The sequence below is a fragment of the Condylura cristata genome, unplaced genomic scaffold (assembly GCF_000260355.1).
Source record: "Condylura cristata isolate star-nosed mole 26May11 unplaced genomic scaffold, ConCri1.0 scaffold00010, whole genome shotgun sequence".
NCBI lineage: Eukaryota > Metazoa > Chordata > Mammalia > Eulipotyphla > Talpidae > Condylura > Condylura cristata.
In genome coordinates, this window is record NW_004567111.1 from 42,779,752 (window position 1) to 42,799,931 (window position 20,180).

General features: G+C 33.4%; 1 protein-coding gene across 5 annotated transcripts in view; it reads right to left on the reverse strand.

Annotated features, from left to right (window-relative positions):
• The window catches only part of KATNAL1 (katanin p60 subunit A-like 1), an 85,929-nt gene that overhangs the window by 17,544 nt on the left and 48,205 nt on the right, over nt 1–20,180 (reverse strand). For all 5 annotated transcript variants that reach the window (XR_001145342.1, XM_012723344.1, XM_012723342.1 and 2 more), the window contains exons 5-9: nt 17,428–17,555; nt 16,925–17,030; nt 11,436–11,594; nt 10,619–10,745; nt 5,071–5,205 (exon numbers count right to left, since the gene is read on the reverse strand). Coding sequence is in view for 4 of the 5 variants with exons in the window: in XM_012723344.1 (XP_012578798.1) it covers nt 5,071–5,205; nt 10,619–10,745; nt 11,436–11,594; nt 16,925–17,030; nt 17,428–17,555 (655 nt within the window). In the remaining variant the exon portion in view is untranslated. The remainder of the gene's footprint in view (nt 1–5,070; nt 5,206–10,618; nt 10,746–11,435; nt 11,595–16,924; nt 17,031–17,427; nt 17,556–20,180) is intronic.

The window sequence follows — 20,180 nt, forward strand, 5'->3', positions numbered from 1 at the left end:
TTCCTTGCCTCTAGAGCTACAAAATAATTTCTGTTTAATCCACTTGTCTGTGGCACTACATTACAGAAAGGATAGCAAACTAATACAATAACACATAGCAATTTTGTCATTATTGTTCCCTTTGTCTTATCAAAGGTAAATTGTATCTACATATTAAAACATGGATAAAATTTAAATATCAAGTGAGCAAAAGAAGCAACATAAAATGAGCTCAATTAATGCTATTTCACTTATGTCAATTTTAAGAGGACATAAAATTGTTTGGGGGAGGTACATTATTAGGTGGTAAAATTACCAAGAGTTCCAAGTTATTTCTATAAAAAGAAGGACCACACTGGGGAGACTTCTGACATCTGACAATGCTCCACTTCTTTCCCTAGAAAGTAGCTATATGGCCGTCTGCTTTGCCAATTATAAACTGAACAGTGGTTGCACATGTAACTGTATGAGTTAACATTTCTCTTTCTCTTTCTCTCTCTCATACACACATACTCTTAGAATAATACAAAGTAAAGCAATACAAAGCATAGTTACAGTGGAAAGAGAAGTTAAGTATGCATTACTGGGATTGCTAGGAAAAAATAAAGGTGTAACTAGAAAAACTTACCTCCAGAATTTCTTAATCTTAGAAGTTTTTTATCCTTGACCATTACCAGCCAATAGGCCACCTTTTGGTATACAAGAGCACACCACAGGTGGTGTAGGGTCAAGAAAATCCTCCATACAGGTGATCAGAAAAAGGGATATAAGGAGAAAGAAGGAGAGGAAGCTGCTAGGTTCACTGCTACAGGAACTACACAGCTCTTGGTGCCAAAGTCAGAACTCTGAATTTAACACAAGAACATAATTTCCTGGTGCTCTGCATATAGCAAATGAATGTTAATGTACAAATATCACAAACAAATACCACATTTGTTATTTCAGTCCCTATGTTAGAATACCATTATATGGCAGCTCTTCCTGCCCGCTTGCGTCTATCAAGTGTCCTTCTCTGACTGCCCTTGATTCTAATAAATTTGCTCTTTAAAAAAAATTATTATATTTGAAATCAAATGTTACAATGTCACCTGCTGTAAAAACTTAAAATGCCAAGTTTAAAATATTGTATTCTCTCCCACAAAAACAGATTCAGACAACCAGCTTAAATGAACTTTGAAGCATAAACTTGTTCGGAAGTGAGAAATCAGTGGTACTAATGGTTAACAGAAAGTGTCCCCCTTTTCCTGAGTAACTATGATTTGAGAAAATTAAATATTCACTTTTTGTTGTATCAGTGATTGTTAAAACGATTCTAAGTAAGACTTATCAGTGCTATAACAATGAATTAATGATATTTAATAAACTTATGGAGGGGACAAATGTGTTACTATAATATAAACGAACTGTCAATGCTATAGAGCCAAATTAATATGCATCTATATTTAAATAAACATTACCAGAAGGGTCATACACTTTTTCTTGTAATAACAACACTTCCTGCTGTAAGTACAGGAGGTAGTCCAGCATAGCAGAGGAGTGTTGTGTGAGGTAGGGTCAGATCATCTGGGCTCAGTCACACTAGGTAGGACACTTAACTAAGAATATCAATTTCCACATAATCTACTAGATAGGACATAATAGAACATAACAGAACAAAATCTACTGTGTAAGATGGCTATGTGGAAACAGTGAGTTACACAGGTAAAGCCTGATCCATAGTTGGTGCTCAATAAATGTGCACTGTTCTATCACCACCACTTTCATCAATCAATTAACAGATAGGATTATGGGGAAACAGAAAACCTAGGATCCCTACTATTAACTCACATCTAGAAGAAAAATAACACATACAAATCATCCAGAGAAACAAAGTCCATACAAGGAAGATAGGCCAGACTTCACAGAATTGGTATCCCTCAATGTCAACTTTGAAAATTAATGAAACTTAAATGGATGGGAAGAGAAAAAAATCTGGGAAATGAAAACAGGAAGCAGCATGTCACAGTGGAGAAAAATACAATAAAGTACTAAGAAATACAAACAACACAAATAGAATAAAGTGTGAATTTGCAGTTTAAATAAAAAAGAACTTTAACCCTGAGTTATCTTTGAAATAAAAAATAACCATGATGAGAAAAGAAATTAATCACTCAGTCTAAAAGACTTTATGATGCTCTGTTGGTCTAAAAACAAACTAAAATTAAAAGAAAGGAGTTGGTAGTTGCTGCCATAATTTAGATGCACATAGGAAGAAGAGATTGAAATTCTGGCAAATTCTACCAGAGCTGTTGTTTTTGCCTTTTGTTGAGTATGGCAGATTATATCTATCTGCCAAGATGGCTGAAGAGTCTCCTCATCCCATGCACTTTTACAGTATGGCTTTTCCATTTTCCCATCCACAGGCAGTAATTCCCCCCCTTTTAAAAATGGATGGGCTTGTGAATTTTTACCTCCAAGCCTATGAGATAAAAGGCAATGAACCTTCTACCTTTCCAGTGTTGGAGTCTTAAGTCATCACATACAAACTCTGAGGTCTCTGTACCTAAAGTAGCCCAAATCACATGGAACAGCCACAGGTAACATGAAGGTATTCCAGAAAGACAGCCCCATCTAAGGTCCCAGGTCAGTCCAGATCATTCCAGACTCCAGATGTGGAGATACCATCAGTCACTGAATCTTACCAGTTGTGACCCCACACATCATGGAGTAGACATGAGTCTCCCCTGTGGTGCCCTATCAGAATTCCTGATCCAAAGAATCTGTGAGCAAAATAAGATTGTTCAGTCCCATTATGTACTGGAGTAGTTTGCTAAACAACAAGAGTAAGTGATACATAACTTTTCTTGCCATCAAGTTTTAACTGCCCCTGGATATTACAAAATTATATTACCTAATTTATAATATGCTTGTTTTATCTATCTTATTTCTCATAATTCCTGCCTTTTCAACTAAAAATTTCTTTTGTTTTATTTATAAATATCCTTCCATTTTTAAAAGAATATAGTCTACCTTTATTTTTATTAATTTTTCTTATATTCCCAATTTTTTCATATTTATCAACCTTCCAAATTTTCATTATCATTTGTTTCTTCCAGACCCTTCTACCTACAGATGTTCCAGTCAAAATAAGTATCTTGTCTATTCAATTTGAAGTGACCACGATTTTGTTTCTTTCTCTGCCAGCACCTACATCACAATTTATTATTCTTCAATCTCAACTCTAAAAGCACGATGGAGAATTCCACTATACCATGTTACACTGCTTTCCTAAAGTTAAATGTATGCCCACTTTCCAGCCATATTATGAGTTGTACATTATTTTTTATCTTTATAATCACATGGTATTTAGCAAATTTTTTCAGATAGCCAAGAGCTAAATAAACTCCTGTTGTATTAAATACCAATGAAAGGAAAAGTTAGAAAAAAGTAGAATCTGATTACTTGTTTCAGAGTCTTTTAGGAGACAGAAATTTCTCAAATTCTATAATCATAAATTAACCTCAGACTAGTAATGAGAAAGTGAAACAACCAAAAGTGGTTAGCTGAATAATGAATATAAACTTTTCATAAGAGAAAACAAGCTTAGCAGAGAGCTCTTTAGTTAGTCAAGTTATTTGCCAAATTTCCAAGAAATTAAAATTTCTACCTTGTTCCATGTCTTTCTCTCATACTTAAGCTTCTCTCATGAGTTCAGAAAATTACTATCATCAACTATTCTTCCAATTACATTTTTTCTCCTATTATAATGATTGAAAATTCCAAGCACATAAGTATAAATGGTGTCAGCACCAGTAGTAAAACTTTTACTTTCAGCCATCAGTATTTTTATTTATAACTCGTAATAGTAAAGCTAGAACTCATTTCACACAAATGTACTATATATCATACACATTTTATTTAGAGAGCATGAAGAAATGAGAAAAGGAAGAAAATTAAAATTAGAATAACAAACCACTAAAATTTCAAATTTTCATGTGACTGATAAAAAGAGCAAGCCAGGTACAAAGATGCTGTTTCCACAAGGTATACTAACTTCAGGACAGCTTACAGGCAGTGAATGAACTACTCCCATTATTACTTTAAATGAGTTTGTTATTATATAAGCTCCATCAGTAAATTATGTACTGATTTAAGGGGAAAAAAAACTTTCTTTTTAGAAATGAGGTTATTAGGGAAATGGAATACAAAGTTGGCAGCCAACAAAGACAAATGGAAATGTAGCCCAGAAATCTATCAATTAATTATATTACCTATCTTATTCTTATCTGTATTACCTACAAAAATTAAAAGATTTGTATAATAATATTTATAGTTTTATTCGTAATAACCTAAAACTAGAAAAAACTCAAAGGTCTGTTAAAAGGGAAAAATTGTTTAGTTGTCTCACCAAAAAAATACTGATACTTATAACCATAAGGATGATTCTTAAGAGCATGTTGTCAGAAAGCAAACACAAAAGTCATTATTCCATTTATATGAAGTTTAATAGCAAGTAAAACTAAACTATGGTGATTACAATTAAGAAAGTGAATTCCTATTGTGGGTTTGAATTAACTGGTAAGGGATACACGGAATCTTTCTGGGGCCAATAAAGATGGCCTGCATCTATAGCAGGGTATGAATAAACAGGAATATACACTGTCAAACCTATCAAATTATATACTTAATATCTTTACATTTTACTGTATACAACTTTTATCTCAATATAAAAAGGAAAAAATTCACATATGGAAATTTCAACATTCATTAGGGCTGTGAAAGTTTTTTTCAAAAGGATATTTGAAAAAGATTCCCAAAACTTCATATTTAATCATTTAAACAAGACTTAACAAAGATTTTTCAAGTTTAAAATTAGAAATTTAGATGTCCTAAAAATTTTATTAAGATGTGTCTATTCTGAATGGAAGAATTGCTCTGAAATATAAAGAATTTCAACAGCGATTATGACCTCTGTTTACATCTGCTACAAAATGATTTTATGATCTTGCAGACTTCTTTAAGCACAATGTTGATGGAATGAAGACTTAAAGAAATAGAAAGAAAGCAAGAAGAAACAGAAAGAGCAAAATATAGTAAAGGAAACCATCATACCTGTTGGGAGAGGTATGTAAATTCTTTTTTCTAATCGCCTTCGCAAAGCTTCATCTATGTCCCATGGGAAATTAGTAGCAGCCAATACCATAACCATTTTGGAAGGATCGTCATTCTCTAAAGCTCCCCCAACTCCTGCACACAACAAAGAGGAAAAAAGTGATTTCTCTCACAGAGAAATTCTGTCATCTGTCATTCAACTAACATTCCTAAGCATAAATCAAAGATTTGGTGACAGTGACAGGCTCAATGGTGAAAGTGAGGCCATCCTTCTGCCTAAGTATGGTGGCAGAATCAAATACATCAACAGATAACTGTAAAACAAGGAAGGAAAAATACAACTAATCTACTGCAAGATTCAAAATCAATTATGAAACTCTATATGAAAATGAATGTACATTTCCTCTGAAAAGAAAAAACAGGGGAGATTATGTTGCTTTATTCTGCTACTTTTTAAATCTGGAAGTCATTTAATGTTTTCTTTTTATTTTAGTCTTTAGTCTGATTGATTTCCTCAAGAGGTAACAGGAGAGGGCTCACATTTATTTATTAAAAGCCAAAACTGAGAATCCTTACTGGCACCTCACCTAAAGAGTTCTATGATTCGGGCTGTAAGTGAACACCTCTTAGACACTGAAGATTAACAGAGATGGCACCAGAAGGGATACTTAGGAAATTCATGTTTGATTAAACAAGAGATGGGTAGAGAGAAATACTCTGAAATCGCAGTCCTCCATAAAAACTGCAGTGCTTGCCAACCTGCCAGCTGGCAACCCTGGGAAAGGAATAGTTAAAAGATGTGGTGACAAATACCTTTGACTGAGGGGAAATATATGCAGAGGAAATAGAGGAAATGGTATATCCCTTTCCTTCACCACTCCTCCCCCCCTCCCAACACACACACACACACACACACACAAGTTGGGTTCCCAATGAAAACAGCAAACAATACAGTGGCTACACTCCAGCCTACCCACAACCTTCAGACTGATACTAACCTCATGAAGTGCACTGACAGTACACAGACTGCAGAGGATCAGGTCTGGAATCTTAGAGAAGAGGGATATTGGTGCTACGAACATGAATCAATTCTCACCCCCCCACCCCAGCACATTCACACCAACAGCTAGACCACTTTTAAGCACTTCACCCACCCTGACTCAAAAGATGCCAGATCAGGCCTCTGGAAGCCAGCAAATGTCAAAGACCTAAAAAAAAATCACATAAAATCAGACTACCACCTGCTGGAAAAGTAGAATTAGTACAAGTTACTGCTACAGACCCCTTTTCTTTTTTAAAGGAAAATTTAAAGCAACAAATGGCACCATGAGACCTCAAAGAGAATATGTCACCTCAAGGAAAGAACAACTTCCTGGAATCCAATCACAAAAATGTGGAAGATTTTATCTTTCCATGGGATACAGAGTTCAAAACTGCTACGACAAAGAAAGTAAAAGAAATGATAGAAAACAGAAAAGCTGATCAAAGAAATACAACAAAATTCAGAAATACTTATGAGAGACCTGAGAAGTAAAATTAGGGAACAGAAAATAGAAATTGAAGAAGACCTGATGGGCGAGATATAAAAATATCAATGAAGGATATAAAAAATTCTGGGGGGAAATCTAAAAACAAAATAATGACATAAAGACTGAATCAATGACTGAAGATAATAACATATAAAGAACCTACATGGGAAAACAACAAATCTGAAAGGAAAAAAAAAAAATGAGCACACACTTAAGTACTTATCCAACTCAGCAAAGGCAACATAAGAAAGGAAGAGAGCGAGAAGGGGACAGAAAATTTATTCCAAGAAATAACATAAGAAAACCTTCCAAACCTGAAGAGGAATGAAATATACAAAGTCAGTGAAGTTAAAACAAGTTATTTTAAAACCTACATGAAGACACATAGACATGAAGCTGCTAAGAGTTCAAGATGAAGAACACTGAAAGTGCCTAGGGGAAAAAATAAACAACAAACCCCACATAATCTATATAGTCCCATCAGGCTTATAAATCAGACTTTTTGAAGAAATCTATGAGCAAGGAGAGAATGGAATGACATATTAAAAATCCTCAGAAATAAAAATTGCCAACCAAGAACACTGTATTATGCAAGACTAACCTTCAGATATGAGGGAGAAATAAAAGCCCTCCCAAATAGAAGGTGAAGGAATGTAAATACTTGATATCCTCTACAAGAAATGTTGAAAGGAGATCTCCTAACTAAATTGAAGAGGGAAGACCACAAAAAAAATAAACGACGAGATAGATAGGATGAGAAATTAACAAAGAAATAGATAGAATAAAGACAAAATGGCAACAGAAAATTCTTACCTATCAATAATCACTCTAAATATTAATGGACTACACCTATCAATCAAAAAAACCCTACAAACAAATGGGACCCCAAGGAGAGCCATACTTAGAGCAGAAAAAATATATGCATAGCTAGCTAAAATAAGGTAACAAGAGACAGAGATCGAAATTATGATTGAGTACACACTAAACTAGGGAACATCAAAATATGTAAGATAATGACTAACAAATAGGAACAAAGTCACTAGCAGCAACACAATAGTAGCAGGGGACTTAAACATCCCATTTTCATCAATGAACTTATATACTGCAGCAACAACAAAAAACTCAAAAAAAGGCCAGAGAAATTAGATACTTCTTCAGAAAAGGCATACAAATGACCAAAAGACTCATGAAAAAACACTCATCATTACTTACCATCAGAGAAATGCAAATGAAAATCAAGTGAGATACTAACTCACACCTATAAGAATGGCACCATATCAAAAAAAAAAAACAAAAAACCCAGACACATTAAACATTGATTAGGATGTGGAGAAAAAACAAACACTCGTATACTGTTGGTAGGAATGCAAACTGGTAAAACTCTTGTGGAAAACAGTGTGGAGGACTCTCGAAATATTAAAAACGTATTTATCATAAAACCCAGAAATTCCATTCCAAATATCTACCCAAAGAATGAAAAAAAAAAAACAAGAAACACTAATTTGAAGCAATATTATATACACTCCTGTGTTTAATCTAATACCATTCACAAGCCAAATTATGTAAATAACTTAAGTGCCCAATGACGTGAGCGAATTAAGAAGATATGGCATATATCCAAAGTGGAATACTAGGCAGCTATAATAATGATAAAGTCTTTCTACTGGTGACAAAGTGAGTGAAATGGAGAGGATTATGAAATGAACCCAAAGGAAAAAGACAATACTGGATGGTTTAATGGATGTTAAAAAATGTAGAGAAGTAAAACAAAGGACCAAATAAAACCAAACCAAAGGCCCTCCCTGGTGGCGCAGCGGGTTAAAGCACTGCACTAAGAAGCTGAAACCACTTCCACATGAGTTCAATTCCTGCCTGCCCCGGAGGTGACCACATGGTGTGGCAGACCTCTCCTGACGCGCTCGCTGCTCCCCTCAGCAGTGTACTTCGTCAATCTGCCTGTTCTGCTCCCCACTGTCTCTGATGAAGTCTTTCACCACCCCTGAGTCTCTGGCCTGTACCCCAGTTCTGTATTAAATAAATCTTTAAAAAAAAAACCAAACCAAAAATAAACCTTATAAATCTGATTATAAAATTGAAAGGAGGATAGGGTTCCTAATGGACTATGTTTGAAGGCTATGGGTGGCTTGGTGGTTGATGTGATGTGGGTTAATATGCATCTGAAGAGATGTGAATTTAATTTCTAAATCATATACAATTTGTAAAAAACAGTGTCACCTCAATAATAAAAAGCAAAATTATAAAGTACCACCCCCCGGCAAATGGGTGTGTGTGTGTGTGTGTGTGTGTGTGTGTGATTTCTGAAAGACAGGCTATACTACAATACATTTGATCTTCACATTTTTAAGTTACTTGTAAAAAAAATAAGAAACAAAGCTAAGAATCTGGCACTGCTGAAAATACTGCTTTTTATATCAAACTAAATACATGTACACGTGTATTAGAGTCTACATTTAATGAATTAAAAAAAAACTTTAGTTGTTACAATGGAAATCATAGGCTATGAAGAAAAACAAAGAAGTCAAAAATTCACAAACTTTATTGATAATAGTTTCTAACCTGTCATAACAAAGTAGTGAGCATGAAGCAACCCATGTGGAATTCTGTTAGTAAATTCTTACTGAAATCCTATGTCAGTTATCATTAAAAATAATCAATAGTAATCACAAATACCATTCAACTAAATTCAGCTGACTAAATCTGCATTCTGATTTTTTTGGAAAAAAAAAAAACAAAAAACACCTAGTATTTCTCTCTATATCCCTCCCCCAAAATATAAAATATTAATTCCTTTTCCTCATACCTTAGCAGTAGCTAAAGTGGTAAACTCATTGAGGAAAGGAACTCCTAGTACATCTTATTGTGTCTGGCAGAATATTCAACACACACTGTAAGCATTCAATAATTATCCATGGTTGGTGGATAACCACATTTGTTCTGAAACAATACACGGGATATTTTTTAACACATCATGTGTTTTTTCATATTTTGCTAAAATAGTCTTCTGTTTACCACGCAACTCTTAGGGCAATCTGTCTCTGAAAAGCAGCTCTCTGAGCCCATCACTGTCTTCCTTTAAAGGCTCTGTAATGTCTTTTCTCCTGTGAATAACTTCAATCAGTGCTTCAAAGCCACTTGGGCTATCTCTGTTAATGACTCTTCTGCTAGGTGATGCCTCTCCTACTGTGCTTTTCACTATACCCAGTGTTTAGTTATACTAAAGGATACACTGCAATTGTTTGTTAACTGCCTGTTTCCCTTCTAGATCAGTTATTCTCAAACTTTTTGGTCTCGGGATTCTTTTATACTCTTTAAATGTAGTGAGCTCCAAAGATCTTTTATGTGCATGTGAAATACAGCAATCAATATTTATCACTAGAAATTAAAACTAAGAATTTCTTAAAATAGTAGTTGATTTTAAAGTAACCGCAATGTCTATTATTTAAGTAATATTTCTATGAAAAATAACTAATTTTCAAGCCTAACCAAAAAAATCAGTAATAGAGTAGCATTTTCTTACATTTTTGCTAGTCTCTTCACTGTCTGACCCACTACAGGAAAGCTAAATTCTCATAACTGCTTCTTCTTTCTCTAATGATATCACACATCTTATAGCCTCTGAATAACTCCACACTGTACACTTGTGAGAGAAATGTTGTAAAAAAGGCAAGAAATGTCTTGATAATATTATGAAAATAATTTTGTCCCTGAAGGTCTTTTAAAAGGGTCTTAAGGTTCCCTGGGACTCTCACATCTCTAACCTTGTTCTACATACTAACATCTTGAAAAAGATAATTCTTTTCTTTGTAATCTTAGAACCCCAAATAGTGCAAGACTTATAACAAGTATTAATTTTTTTTAAATATGCTGAAAAAGTGAGTGAATGAACAACAAATAATTAAAAGTCAACTCAGGATACCTTCTAATCACTAAGGATGAATCCACACAAAATTCAAGAAGAAAAGATAACAGTTTTGAGACAGCAATTAAACATCAATTACCATCCATCTGAATGAGTAGTTCAGACTTGACTCTGCGACTTGCCTCATGTTCATCAGAGGTTCCTCTTCGACTGCAGATAGAATCTATCTCATCAATGAAGATTGTGGTGGGGGCATAAAATCTAGCCTTTGTAAAAATGTTAAGAAATTATTAATCTCATAAAATAATATGATTTCTTTTAAAATTCCATTTCTTCTATAACAATGGCAAGAGAAAAGAAATTTCTCACTGCCTTAATGCCTTCAATTTGGTTATCGACAGGTTAAATCATATCAGGAAAAGGAAATTTATAAAAATAAGTTATTTGGATGGTAAGGTTGGATAGAGATAAATGGCACTTCAAGAACTCTTCTTTCTATTCCTGTATATGAAAATTTCCTTAATAAAACAAATTTCCCTTAAATCACCTTTCTCCTTGAATATGTATTCTTAGGTTATTTTTGAAATCCCTTAGGAAAACAGAATAAACTTTAAAATCAATTTATGATTTTTAAGATTAAAATAATTTTCTGCTCAACCAGCTTATTAGCAATCCAAAAATATCAGAGAAACCACACGTATTTCTAAAGTTTCTTTCACCTTCATTGAATAGAATACTAAGAAGCCTTCTGTTACCTCAGAGAGGAAAACAAACCAAAGACCTATCATTCACTCAACAAAACCCACCACTCCATCTTACTGAGGGGTCAAAAAACTATAAAACTACACATACAACTGCCCTTTAAAAAAAAAATGCCTAGGTGACTGGACATAGATTTTAGAGAGGGAAAGCTTGCCTATATAGTGTATCTGAAATCTGAATATATCACCACTTACCATTTCAAATAACAGACGGACTAACTTCTCAGATTCACCTCTATATTTAGACGTCAGTGTAGAAGAGGAAACATTGAAGAATGTCGTGCCACATTCAGTGGCAACAGCTTTAGCTAGCATAGTCTTGCCAGTACCTGGAGGTCCAACCATCAGTACACCCTGAAATTTATTTAAAAGATGTATTAAATGATTTATCAAGTTAAGATGTTCTCTTATAAAGTATCATAAATTATCAATGTACATTAAATTTTCCCATCAAAAGTAAACTCAATTGTCATAGTAAAATCATGGTGTATTTGACATGAGTATCATTTTATAGAGAGAAAAATGAAGAGTGACTTTACAGAAAGTCCAAATCACAAGTGAGCTGACAAAGGACCTTAAAAAACAAAGCATCTTCTGATACCTTAGAGAGAATGTATTTAACTTTCCTGAACCTGACAGAAGGTAAGTCTTGAGCACAGCTTAAGAGTGAATGCTGTGAAAATAAGGCATTTCTACATATAGTTAAAAAAGTTGCACACTCCTTGTCTTTATAAAGAACAAAATTGATTTTAACAATACACAATATATATTTTTAAAAAAAGATCATTTACTACTTACTAGGTAATTAAAATTCACTGGTGTTTTAAACACCAGCAAATTAGCTATCATTTTATCAGTTTAATGTGCTAGAGCGTTAATAAATTTATATAGTGTTAGTGATAGAAAAAGCCACTAGATATATTATAGACTACAAAATACATTTTAATTACTTTTTTTCATTTTAATTACCACATTTGAAAACAGAAAAGTATCCTTTAAAACTAAATAAGGAATAAAAATTAGTCAAGAAAACTAATCTAGTCTTGAAAACTAATGGATTTTAAATACCTACTTTCTTCTAACATGTTTAAAGGGAATAAATAGTTAATACTACATTTATTTTACATGATGGTGATTCTTAAGACTGCTGACCCATTTGTTAATTGTTTAGTAAGTTTCTGGAGAATTAAACTTTAAAACTACATATATGTCAAAGTCTCATTGCTCCCCAAATTCAGAAATCATACAAGTACTATTTGAGTTATAGAATTTTGATAGTCAAAACAGAGATCACTAAGATTTAAAATCCGAGTTTTACTAGGTTACTACCTCACACCATACACAAAAATCAACTCAAAATGGGTAAAAGAACTGAACATAAGACCTGAAACCATAAAATACATAAAAAAAATATATAGGTGAAACACAACATGACAGACATTTCAGTAACATCTTTAAAGACTCATCTCCCAGAGCAAAGAAAGTGAAAGAAAAATTAAACAGTTGGGATTACATCAAACTAAAAAGCTTCTGTACAGCAAAAGAAACATTAGCCGAAGCAAAGAGACACCCTACTGATGGGGAGAAAATTTTCACACTCCATACAATTGAAAAGAGATGGATCACAAAGATCTACAAAGAACTCACATAAATCAACAAAAACAAACTAAAAAATCCAGTGAAAAAATGGACAGAAGACCTAAAAAGACATTTCTCCAAAGAGGAAATACAAATGGAAAACAGGTATATGAAAAAATGTTTAACATCCCTTCCAAACAGGAAAATGCAACTCAAAACCACAATGAGATACCACATTACACCAGTGAGAATGACACATATTAAAACAAACAAACAAACAAAAAAAACAAAACAAAACAGGAAAACAATAAATATTGGTGAGGATGTAGAGAAAAAGGAACTCTTCTACACTGCTGGGGGAGATGCAAACTAGCCCAATCACCATGGAGAGTGGTGTGGAGGTTCATCAAACCCAAAAATTGAGCTAGCAGATGACCCAGCAATTCCATTCCTAGAAATCTACAAAGACACAATAACATTAAATCAAAGGACACATGTACCCCTATGTTATTTCAGCACTATTTAAAATAGGTAAATATGGAAACAACACAAAAGCCAAAAAAAATGGGCATTTTAGATGCATCCAGAAGACTGGATCAAGAAGATGGAGTGTATACATACAACGTAATATTATTCAGCAATCAAAAAAGATAAACATGCCATATGTAGTAACATGGATGAAGCCAGAAGGGATTATGTTCAATGAAATAAATCAGAAAGAAAAAGAAAAATACCAGATGGCTTCACTTATAGGAGGAATACAGGAGAGCCAAATAAGATATTGGAGAAAAAATAATAACAATAAAAAACAAACAAAAAACAATTAACAAGTACTATAAATCAGAGACATTCTGCCGGGGAGGAGGAGGAAGAGGGATCACGCTAGGGCAGGGAATAGCACAAGCCGATTATGGGAAAGGTGCTTGGGTGAACTGGTGGTGGGAATTCCAGGGTGAGAGAAGAAAGCAAACATTGTGCATAAATAATGACATTATATATGTGTATGTGTGTGTGTGTGTGTGTATGTATGTTATATATATACATATGCATATGTATATATGTATATATATATGTTACATTAATAAAAAATCTTGTTTTACAAAAAAAATTTTTTTTGCTTTTCAGTCTTGTGTATAAGATTGAAAATTAAATGTTGCCTTCCTAGAAACATTCTTTACTAAACTCATTTTAAAACTCAAGAAAAAAAAGATGGAAAACAACTAGCAGCATAGACCCAGTTATAACTAATTCATTATCTCCTCCTAATGTCCCCTTTTCTATACCCATTCATCACTTCCTGAAATGTCATAATTTGACCAGTTCTGACAGAAGTTAATATCTGTACATAAAGATAATTCATACAGTACAGTATTTATATATTTCACTTCTTTATGGCACTACTCTTTTAAGTATCTTCTCTATTTCTTGTACCTCCTTCTCTATTTACTTTCCCCTCTCAGTATGTAAGAATACTTAAATTTATCTCATTAAAAAAATTTTGCTTGACTACAAATCCTCAAAGTACTATCCACCTCTTATATTTGATTGTTAACCTTCTTAAAGAAATGGTTTATGATCCCTATTTCTTCTTCACGAGGTAAAATCTGGCTTCTGCTTCCACTATACACTAAAAATATTTCATTAAGTTTAAAAATATTTTAAAATATAAATATGTTTTACTAATTATGTGTATTTACTAGTCCAATGGTCACTTCCCATTTTCCTGCCTTCTCTCTGACCTGATGCTGCTGATTGCTGGTGTTCACTCTCTCTCTCTAGGCTTGTTCCATGATACTGCTCTTTCCGGGTACTTTACACACATAATTACCTTCAGTATCTTTCAGTTCTGTCCCCCCCAAAAAAAAAACTCCTGCCCCTCCTTTCATCCCCAAAGCAATTCTAAGTCTTTTGTTCTTTACCCTTTATAAAACTCCTTGAACAATTTTATCCATGTCCATATTATCAACCACTGCTTATATCTCAGTTTTAATTTAAACTCAAAAGCTCCACGCCTCCATTTCACATTACCTGCTGAGTATTTATTCAAATATATTTTATTTCTATTTAAACCTGCCCCTCTTCTCAATTTACAATTATCAGCCCATTGTACCCTGTATATTAAAGAATTTGGCTAGCCTTAATCCTTTATCTAGCCTTAGGGATTTCAAGCTTAAGTAAGTTTCCCTTTTGGCAACACTCTCTGTTGTCACACATTCACACACTAGTAGGATACAGCATCCTAATAACACAGGTAGTGCACCACAGAAGCATCACATTTGGCATTCTCCCACATCGTACCCTATGCATTTTTTCCTATGACTAGTTTTGATTTGCATCCTTTTATATTACAATAAAATTCAGACCTATTGATAATGCTTTCCTAAATCATTCCAGAGAAGTATTAACTAGAGGAAACAGTGGAAATCCCCAAATTTATAGTGAGCTGCTCAAAAATTAGTAACCTCAGGACATTCATTTGCCACTGACATCTGCACTCAAGGCTATGCTGTGGAAAACTCATGAAGCTTGGCACAGTTTTAGACAGACAGAGTGGGTAGCAATTGCATACTCTCCTTCCATTCAAGCTTGGAATCTGGGAGCCTTACTTGTCTCTCTTCCTCATCCCTATAATACTACCAGTCATACTGTTATCACGTATACCTTTTAAACACCTTTTGCAAATTCATCCTTTTTCACTAGTTAAATAACAAATATCTTTGTTCAGGTCTTCATTCTTTAGCTAGAGTAAGTGCCTTCTGTTCAGATTCCTAATCTATCATCATCTATTCCTAATCTATCATCATCAATTCAGCCTCCAAACTGCTGTCAAGGTGACCTTTATATATCTGCAAATAACTCTCCTGCTAAAAACTTGCAGAGTTTGTCATGAGAGGTAGGTTGTACCTACTAGTGCAGCTGTTTTAAAAACTTCTTTAAATACCTATTGTACATTCTTATTTCCTCTTTTAAATATCATCTTAAAATTATAATAAAGGAGGAAATTATAGTAATATACTCTCCAAATAACGCAAACCTATAACAGTGTGTAAACATTTTTAAACTGTGAGAAGAATCAAAATGTCATGTGTTTTAAGCTATTTGTAGAAATACAAAATATCTCCTCTCAGGCACATCAAAAGAGGAGAAAATACTGAGAATGGAAACAGACTTTCCTAACTAATTCAGAAGGGCAAAGTAAGATCATGCTTTTATATCACTCCACCACAGTAAGGAAGGACTCTGCCTATGGCTAAGACAAAAAAAAAAAAAAAAAGTTCACACAGCAATCATTGGAAAAGATTTTCAATAAGTTAAAATGAAAACACTGGACTTGAAAGGAACTAGTCCTGGGCAGAATTCAAACTCTAAGGCAGAGGGCAAGCTATAAAAAGGAAATAGAAAAAAAACATTCTGATAATGTCTGAGAATTATACCAAGTTAGGTGAAGCGATCAAAATAATGAGAAATAAGCCAACTTTTAGAAAGTAATTTGATCAAACACTTATTTTACAAGATTGTGCTTGTTAACTTTTTACTTACAGAAACAGACATCTAAAAAACTTTGAAAACTAATCTCTAACTTAATGCCCCTAGTGAAAATGACTTTAATTAAAAACTAGTTTCAGGCCCTTCCTGGTGGCGCAGCGGGTTAAAGCACAGCACTAAGAAGCTAAAGCCACTTCAGCAGGAGTTTGATCCCTGGCCGAGGAGGTGATCCACATGGCACAGCAGACCTCTCCTGACCTGCCTGCTGCTCCCCAATCTGTTCTGCTCCCCACTCTGTCTTTGGTTAATCTTCTCACTGCCCCTGCACCTGTGGCCTGTACCCAGTTCTGTATGCATAAATAAATAAATCTTGAAAAAAAACCTATAGTTTCAGTACCATAAGCTCTTCTCCTGCCACACAAAGGTAATACATCTTAACAAATAATTTAAATCCAATTATTTAAGGGATATACAAACCTCCCCCAATACCTTTACAAATTACATTAATAAACATATAAAGAAACCTTTACAAATTACATTAATAAACATATAAAGAAACCTATCTGTCATTATCTAGTAAGAAACTCTACACTATCTATACTATCTTAATATATTCTCACCTTCCATGGTCTTCTAATTCCTTTGAAAAAATCAGGCATCCACATTGGAAGAACAACAGCTTCTCTTAATAACTTCTTAGCTTCTTCCAGATCAGCTATATCATCCCTTTGTAAGCAAAAGTTTCATGTTTATTCAGGGACACTTCTGAATATGGTCAAAACCAATTTCTTTTTTTTAAGTTATGAAAAGTATTCCTTTTCTTTGCTGACAGAAGTTCTTATGTTAAAAACATTCTAATTTTTACTTCATAAAGTGATCAGTTATGACACACTGCAGTTATTAATTAGGACATCTTACTCAATTAACCACCTTTGTTAGTTATGTCAACATCAAATTAACATGTATGCTACCTTTCTGATATTCTAAAAGAGCTGTTTCCTGCCAATTCTATACATTCATATTATGAATGAAGTCATACATGAAAAATAATAAGACTCATAACAAATCAACCTATAACATGCTTTTTCCTCTACTTTAATTCAAGAACTTAAAAGAATCTAACCAATGAATGCTAGGATTCCTGGACACAATGTCTCTCTCAAGAGCTTCCACCAGATCCTTATCATATCCAGCACCATCAAATTTTGGGATTTCACCATCACTTGCACCATCTTGCATATTTTTCCTCCCCTAAGGACAGACATTTAAAAAAAAAGTATTGATCAATAACGACAACTTTAATTAGCATTGTTAAATTTTTTAAAAACTATAGTCATTTTAAAATGACATTAAGATACTTTTTCCAACTGCTCAAATGTCACCTTCTCTATTTATCAGAAATAGGTGAAGTGACCAACTATTAGATACTTCTTCAAATGTACATTCTCAGAAAAACAGCTACAGATAAAATTAAAATGATCCTTGCTAGATACCATAGACTGGGAACGCCTACCTCTGAATTTGAGGATGAAGATTTCTATTATTAATTAACTACATTAATGCAAATGAAGAAAGAAAATTAATTTAATGAAACCCTACTACTTAGCAAGAAATTTCATACATATTGACTCATTTAATACAACAACCCTATAAGAAACAGGTATTTTATCTTTATTATTACAGAATAAGTAACTGGGACCCAGAAAGATGAAACAACTTAATGAAGACCACAGTTAATATGTCAGAGTAGTTGTATTAATCCAGGTCTTCATAACTCCCCAAGTCCAATGCCCTTCCTATCAAACTACCTTGCACTTGGCTGAGTCAGCTTAAATTCTCAAAACAGGTTGTGTATATCAAAACTACTACATCCTTCAAAGCATTCAAGAGAGTTGGAACTCTACAATTACATTTTACAAAGCCTTAGCCCTCTCCCTGTTTACTATAAGTACTCCCTCAGGATTCAGGGTTTCTTCCTAGAAAGGTCCTTTGGACTTCATCACAAAGTTGATGCAATGGCAATGATAAAGAGGACCATTTTAAATAATTTTAGTAAGGCATTAAAACTATATGCTTTACCCCGATTTTTTTTTATTTAATAATATGGTAGCTTTAAAAAAAATTATGTTATAGTTTCTGTGGGGTGCTGCCAAGATTTACTGATCTTTGAAGAGCTTTAAATGAAACATGCTCAGATTGCCAGTGATAATTCAACCACTGGAACTACTTCAGCAGACAAAGCCAACCACCTCCTCTGAGATTCAGTCCTACAGTTACTGTCTAATATAAAAATGAAGGGGGAAAATGATCAATTTCCTAAGCATAAATCTTAAAACAGAGAACAGGATAAAACTCTCCTACCATACTTCATATAAGATAAACCAATGGCTCAATCATAAGGCTGAAAAGGGAATAAATGGCTTCCTTTTGGGCAAATGTCCCAGTTCTTTAAATTACTAGGTAAATGATCAAACAGTACTCTGGTGATTTGGCCTCAAAAAATGAATAACTTACTGTTTCTTAGGTAGTACTGTGGTACTATTAAGGTAAACTTTCAAAACTCTTCTAGGAATAAATCAACTAAAGACTAAAACCTGGATATATATCTCAGTCTTAATAAGCCAACTTGATATGGCACTGAAACTAGAGACTTAATTTAAAAATTGGCATTAAAAATATAAGCAGATAGCCATTATTTACAGGACAATCCAAATGGTAGTGGGGACTTGATAAACACTATAAAGGGAAAGGAAAAGCTGTACATCTACCTAAAAAAAAAAAACAGGAATCATAGTATTTTATAAAAAATAAATGTGTGTATTTACTAACACATTTTTTTGTTTTTAGATTTTAGATAAATGAATGAAAATACATTATCTGTTCTCATTACATCAATGTAGTGGTGGAAGCAAGTAATAAGTAAACAAACCAGAAACATTCATACATTTAATTATGAAGCACTATGAAAAAACTGGTGTCGGTGTGGCTAAAAGACAAAAAGAATAGATTAGAGAGTGAAGTATAGGCTAGCTTCTCTAAGTGTTTACAGCCCTGCGAAAATTTTAGACTTTACTCTAAGTGCATGGAGAAATTTTTAAAAAGATTTACATTTTTAAATGACCCATGTGGGTGGTATACAGAAAAAAAAAAAAAAAACGGTGGAAAAGAAAAGCAGAAGCAGAGATATAAAAGCCTGTTGAGTACTCAAAACTAAGCCTCTCAATTCACAGAAAAAGAAATGTGAGCATAAGTTTGTCTTGCCCTAGAATCCCAAGTTTCTCAAAGTTAGGAAAAGAAGCCTTCAATACAAACTAAAAAGTCCAAGGAATATTCTAGTAACTTTTTCAAATAAAAATGATAAGGCTACATAAAAACAGATTTAGGAAAATTAAAAATAATTAATTTGGCTACTTTGGGAAATCAATAAAATTAATCCTTCAAAACAAATGCTTAGATAAATTGGAATAGGAAAATCAAGTATAGTTAACTGTGCTTTCAGTTAATCAGTTAGATTAAGTACAATACCTAAAAGAAACTTAGAAAATGTTCTTTCAGATGTCAACATTATTAGCTACACATTTAGTGATAAATACTAGTAGCAGTGTTACTGAAATAATCCCAGAATTTTTGCTTAAGATTTTTACATCATGAGGTCAACGTTAGCAAGAATTTGATATTTAGCATGAAGCTGATATATTTTTTCTTACTATAGTCAAATTTTTTGTTTCTTTTTAGTAGTATCTAAATTAACCATATCAAGGAAGGTTGTTAAAGACCTTTCTTTAGTATTAGTTAATCTGTTTGAGGAAAATGAAGCTAAAATTAGTTACCAACCCCAAACTATAGTCAATAACATAACCTATTCAAAATTTTTTT